This window comes from Octopus sinensis, linkage group LG10 (genome assembly GCF_006345805.1).
Source record: "Octopus sinensis linkage group LG10, ASM634580v1, whole genome shotgun sequence".
NCBI classification, from domain to species: domain Eukaryota; kingdom Metazoa; phylum Mollusca; class Cephalopoda; order Octopoda; family Octopodidae; genus Octopus; species Octopus sinensis.
In genome coordinates this window covers 57,461,992-57,468,787 of record NC_043006.1, presented here as the reverse complement: position 1 = coordinate 57,468,787, position 6,796 = coordinate 57,461,992, and the positions used below count along the sequence as shown (strand labels likewise).

Genomic DNA, 6,796 nt, shown 5'->3' with positions numbered 1-6,796 from the left:
TATACAATTGATTTCTTTTAGTTTCTGTCTACAAAATCCACTGACAAGTCTTTGGTTGGTCTGAGGCTATAGCAGAAGACAACATGCCAAGTCACCACACAGTGGGACTGCACCCGAGATGATGTGTTTTGGAACCAAGTTTGTTACCACAGAGCCACACCTGCACCTATGTATATGTATGTGCATGTATGTATATATGTATGCATGTATATATGTGTATATATTACATATACATCTACACATATACATGTATACATATACATCTATATCTATAGAAATACATCTATACATATACATCTATATATATACAGCTAAACATATACATCGGTTAATATATCCATGTATATATATATATATATATATATTATATATATATATGTAACGGCAGAAATATGTTTTGGTGTAGTTACCAATTGTAACGGGAGAAATTTGATTTGGTACACAATATTATGAAATGTTATGGTCAGCAGTTGAGATGATAAGTGGTTGTTATTAAAACGGCAAGTTGTAAAATGTATAAGATGAACAATGCATGAAGTTTAAAGAAAGTATTTATTTACCGTTACGTTACACTATTAAAGTGAAAGTATCTGACATTACAATAGAGAAATGTTATTGTTTCACTTTTGACACGTAATACTGAAATAGTGGAGAAGATATGATATTGCTGTGGGCTCGCACTAGGCAAGAAGTTAAAAATTTTTTGGCCTATGGCACTACATGGACCCAAAGTAAGGCATGTGTAAAATTTGAATGAAATTGGTTGTGTAGTTCTCAAGTTTTAGGGTTTCACACAGACAGGCACACACACACACATTCTCATCTTTATATATATATATATTATAATAAGATATATATATATATAATTACATTTGGGGTGTGGGGAACTAGGGTACGCTAAAATGCACGAGGACGGGATAGACTATCAGTACCTACGCTGGTCTGAAAGATAAGAAAATGCCATTGCCCCTATGTATCTATCTCCTACTGGGTAGCTATGCTAGTTACCTTAGCAAGCTCTCCGAGAATGGTGACATTGATGCTGTTCATGTTTGCCTCGAACATCTGTAAGTCCATGTCTGCAGGAAAACGAGCGTTCCTAAAAAATAATTTTTTCCGTGTGGAGGTTTCAAGCATATACATCCAAAGATAACGAACATGGAAAAAAAAAAAAAAAAAACCACCGTACCCATTTCCGTAATTTTTTTTCAATTTGGAAGGGTTTTTTCGACTTTTTTTTTCAGATTTATGCTATGATTATTTTTGAAGAATAAATTACTGACACTTAGAAATTAAATAGGTGTGTGTATGGACGGGTGTAGCAGATGTTTAAAATTTACGAAAACCAGGAGCATAAAACTCCCACATCTCTCTTTTTTTTTTTTTAACTTCTTTTTGTTCACATGCGTAATCTACAATGCTTAATGTAATATACCGTAAGAAATTACAGTTTTTGTAGCACTAGATAATTACTGACTCTATTCTACAAGTACGCCCAGAACTGACGATGCTCATTCACTCTTACAAGTTTACTTCAGAGATCATTTATTGGCAGGATTGTAACACCGTCGGAACAAATACCGCAAGGTACAGGCGAGATCGACTTTGATTTTCTGGCTTCCGGAGTCGATAAATAAAATACCGAAGTTGCTGCCCTTGTGCCTAAATCAGAAACAATTATTATTTATTTATATTGTCATCATTATTATCTAATAACATTAAAATGGGATCTTTTCCTTTTGAACGGCAGAGAATTTCTAGTTTACAAAAAACACTTTAAAACTTCGTATACTGGTAGAATGTGTCAAAATAAAACATTTTTTTCTCTTGGCTTTCTTGAGAAAATTGTAATTTGTTTGTTTAACGTAGTTTAATTTTTCGAATTTTAACCAATCCTATGCTCTCTTTTGAGCTCTTTTATTGATATAAAATTAAATTTTACATTAAAAAAAATATTTTATTTGTTTGGTATTTAGTTTTCCTGACTTCTTTCTGACTGATAATGTAATTATAAACAACAGCCAATCATCTTCTACGACAATTAACTCGGCCAGCCAATCAGAAAACACGGCAGCAAATCTGAAATCTAGTTTGATATTTGAAATTTATTCTGTTCTCATTGAGAAGTCGTTTTGGCGACATGGAATGGGAACTGAGTAAAGAGAATGTTTTACCACGGAAAAATGGTCGAACAGTTTCACAGCTCGTCTCAGCTTTACAACCCAAAGGAGATCATGCTAGCCAGACTCGTGCTACGAAGCAGTGAGTTGTGTGATATTTATTATTGTTGTTTGTTATCTTTGTTTAGTTTCGTGTCAGTAATTTGATGGACAGGGCCCTTATGTATGATACGGTCTAAGAAATATTTCATTACTGTCCTGACTTATTTACTCAGGCATAGTGTAACTAGTTTGGATAATACTAATGCGTTCTGTTTAAAACTTAAATGTAATTTGAAGTTGTACTTGTTATTTCCATCATGCTTAAGCTGTTACGTTGAGACTTCATTTGGCGGCCGAATTATGGCATTGTTTTCAGAAACAGTTTAAGATGCAGTTAAGTTGTAACCAGAGTTAAAATAACGGAAAAATATTTGAACAGAAAAATGAGATAAAAATTAGAGAAAAATTGTATGTCTAAGGCTCGACACTCCTTGGATATTGCCAAATATTGAACGATATATTTAAATGCCCTATATTTAATGCTAAGCTTTAGGTCAGCCTTGATCGAGCAGAGTTCTGATCAACTATGATCAAAAGCATTCGAGTCGTAGCCATCCTATCTTCTTTTCCAGATACGCATTTAAGGCAATCTAATATCCATTTCTAAAACCGTTGGATTTAGGAAAAATCTGGCTGCTATTTCTAGTTGGTCGAGCAACCACGAAGAAACACTCGTTATCTTATATTTTTCTCCTTATGTATATATTTAAGTATAAATAAAGATATATCAGCATTATAAAAAAAATACACATACACATAAAATCATGTGTAAATTTCGAAGTTTGGTAGCAGAGTAGCGGGTTATCTTTCATTCTAGAGTAATTATATTCTACGATCAAAAATGTAACGGTTTGTGGTTTAAATTTCTACCTTAACCACTATCATAATGCTGCTGTTATATCCAAAGAGTTAAAACTTTTATCAAAATATCAAATATGTGTGTTTCTATGTTATACTTTTTAATCTACAGGAAAAAAAATCCTGTAGTTTTCAAAGCCATATACTGAGTAGATTCAGAAATGCCTAAAAGATCTCTTCGTTTTATGTACATGATGAAAGGAAACGGAATGAATGACAGTAAAAGAAAATTAGGCATTCTTTCGTTATGTTTATTTTATCTGCCAATTGGGCATTCTTAATTTTCAATAATCAATATTACATGAAACAATCAATTTTAATTATCAATATTACATGGGATAAATAAACCCGTTGTACAGTTAATGAATGGTCTTCATATTTTGTGAAGTTTTATGCTTGACACGATATTTACATAATCCACCCAGTGAGCGTACTTGCTTCATTTGTTTCAAGACTCGCGTCTCACTACCAAGCAGTATTGCAGCTTATATACAAGCATCATATCTTAGTTGGTTTCGTCATTAAATCATTGGCAATACACAATATTAGGTAGGCTGCATGTGAAGGTGAGGATGTTTCCATATTTTTTGATTACCTGGAACATTTGCACTTAGATGTGCATAACAATTATTTGAATAAAACGGTGCACATGACTGGATGTGATAGTTAAAAGTCCTCATTGCATAAAATATTTAAGTCATTTATATAAACATCTTGGTTATTAAAACAGAAAGAGTGAGAATATCTTATCACAAAACTGATTGACAGTTCTGTGTAGTACCTCAGGTTCTGCTTGTGAATTCAGTATCCCAGTTGTTTATAACATTTAGTCAAGCTTCTAGAACCTTTAGTAGAACTATTTGGCAAGAAAATTCACAAAACTTGAGTCTACTGTTTATTTAATTACACACCAACTGATCTGCTGGTCTAATCATGTTCATGTAGGTGTTAATTCCTTTTATGGTAATACAGTAGTTAATTTCTTGTAGCTGGCCTTGATTTTTTTTATAGTAATATAGTAAGGCTACAGTCATGAACTGGAAAATCTGAATGAGATGCTTCAAACCTCATCAATAGCTTCACTGCAATAACCCTTGTCACCAGCAGAGGTAATGAATTCCTGAACTTTTTTTTAAGCTGTTCTTATTCTGCTTGCTATACCTTTTGAATACTCAAGAAAATCATGCCACCACACTTAACAGTATGCTTGGAGTTGAGACTGAAAAATTAAACATCGAAAAATTGATTAACTGCTGTGTAATTAAATAAACAATAGACTTAAGTTTTGTGAATTTTCGTAACAAATAGCTCTACTGAAGGTTTTAGAAGCTTGACTAAATTGATTAATTTTAGCAAACACCTGTTTATAGCTGACTCATAAATAAATACAAATAGTCTGAAGATAAGTTTTCTGGTATGTTCTCGTGCCAGGCCATGAGCCAAAGTTTTTGCTGATGTTAAGTGTAATATATTGCTTAAACTGAAGATCACAGTGATAAGAAACTAGAAGTATGAAACACTGGAATGCATATCTCTGGTATAGGCAATAACAGGAATTCAAAACAGGATGCCCCTGGGAGCTCCTCTATGCTGACGACTTTGCTCTAATTGCTGAGTTACTATCAGAACTAGAGAAGTTTCAGGTGTGGAAATAAGGATTAGAATCGAAAGGCCTGAGAGTCATCCTAGCTAAAACCAAAGTATTAATAAGTAGGAAGGCAGACAAACCGCATATCCCTTCAGGTAGATGGCCCTCCTCGGTCTGTAGAAAAGGCATAGGTAGAAACTCTGTAAGATGTACCCAGTGTAAGCTATGGACACATAAGAGGTGCAGCAATATCAAAGGAAGGTTAACTGGGAAGATAGTTTTTGTATGTGGCAGATGCTCAGGAGCAATAAACTGAAAATGTGCAGAGAATAACTTCCGCCACATTCCAGGGAGAAAAACTAGAAGTAGTTGATAGCTTCCGTTACCTAGGTGACAAAGTCAGTAGCGGGGGAGGGTGCGCTGAAAGTGTAGCTGCTAGAATAAGAATAGCCTGGGCAAAGTTCAGAGAGCTCTTACCTCTGCTGATGACAAAGGGCCTCTCGCTCAGAGTAAAGGGTAGACTGTATGACACATGTGTACGAACAGCCATGCTACATAGCAGTGAAACATGAGCTGTGACTACTGAGGACATGCGTAAGCTGGCAAGGAATGAAGCCAGTATGCTCCGATGGATGTGTAATGTCAGTGTGCATACTCGACAGAGTGTAAGTGCCTTGAGAGAAAACTTGGATATAAGAAGCATCAGATGTGGTGTGCAAGAGAGACGACTGCGCTGGTATGGTCATGTGGCAAGAATGGATGAGGATAACTGTGTCAAAAAGTGCCACATCCTAGCAGTTGAGGGGAATCTGTGGAAGAGGTAGACCCAGGAAGACCTGAGATGAAGTGGTGAAGCATGACCTTCGAACATTAGGCCTCACCGAGGCAATGACTAGTGACCGAGACCTTTGGAAATATCCTGTGCTTGAGAAGACCTGGCAAGGAAAGTGAGACCATAACCGTGTGGCCTATGCCAGGGGTGTAACCAGCTCACTTATACATACCTTTCCTTCATTGGACACTGAACTCTGCTTGTGAAGACCTGTTGAGGCAAGTGAAATCAAAATCAAATTCGATGACTGGATTCCATGCTAGTGGAGTGCTAAGAGCACCATCTGAGCATGATCGTTAACAGAGCAGCTAACTGGCTTCCATGCTGGTGGCACATAAAAAGCACCATTCGAGCGTGATCGTTTCCAGCGTTGCCCTACTGGCACGTGAAAAAACATTCGAGCGAGGTCGTTGCCAGTGCTGCTGGACTGGCTCCTGTGCAGGTGTCACGTAAAAAACACCATTTGAGCATAGCCGCTGCCAGTACCAACCGACTGGCCTTCATGCTGATGGCACATAAAAAATCACTCACTACACTCTCGGAGTGGTTGGCGTTAGGAGGAGCATCCAGTTGTAGAAACTCTGCCAGATCAGATTGGAGTTGGTGCAGCCATCTGGTTCGCCAGTCCTCTGTCAAATCATCCAACCCATGCTAGCATGGAAAGCGGACGTTAAACGATGATGATGATTTAACTCTATGGAATCATACAGTTGTCATTTCGAACCATAAGAATATCTTGATATAGTTGCTTCACCTGCTAGAAATAGCATCTAAGTTTCCCTCGTTCACCCTACTGTCTTTAAGATGGACACACTGGATAACGCAGTCTGAGGTACATTATTCATAGACAAAGGATGTTATCATAGCTGGGTTACCTTTGATTATAGGTGAAATTGTATCAATTAGGATCAAATTGGGATAAACAGTAGTAACTAGTGGTTACTTGGAAGTTGTGATCAGGAAAATTCTCCAACCTGTGACTGCTCTGCATTTTTGTATGGTTATCTTGAACTAAATTCTCTAAAATATCCCTGGGAGTAAGATATGTTATCTGAGGTAAATTTGATTGCTATTTCTAACAATATATGTAAGTGATTTTAAAACTAAGAAATATCTGATCCATAGCTCCCTTAAAAACATATCAGTAAATTTTTTTTGCCTGCCCTTCTCATTAATGAAGATTTAGCAGTCTTTCTCATTATGTTGGACAAGTTAGTGTTCGCATTATTCTACCAAAATTAATCCTTTTTTATCCACATTGCCTTGAACCAATCAGGCATTATCTAGGAGCTATGA

The 6,796-nt window shown here is 36.2% G+C and overlaps 1 protein-coding gene across 3 annotated transcripts in view; it reads left to right on the top strand.

Moving 5' to 3' along the window:
- Positions 1-2,075: 2,075 nt before the first annotated feature.
- Positions 2,076-6,796, top strand: part of LOC115216795 — a 51,406-nt gene continuing 46,685 nt past the window's right edge. For 2 of the 3 annotated variants that reach the window (XR_005000995.1, XM_036506707.1), the window contains exon 1: positions 2,077-2,262. Coding sequence is in view for 1 of the 3 variants with exons in the window: in XM_036506707.1 (XP_036362600.1) it covers positions 2,141-2,262 (122 nt within the window). In the remaining 2 variants the exon portion in view is untranslated. Of the gene's footprint in view, positions 2,263-6,796 lie in introns of all 3 variants that reach the window. The other variant, XR_005000996.1, reaches the window with a different exon arrangement.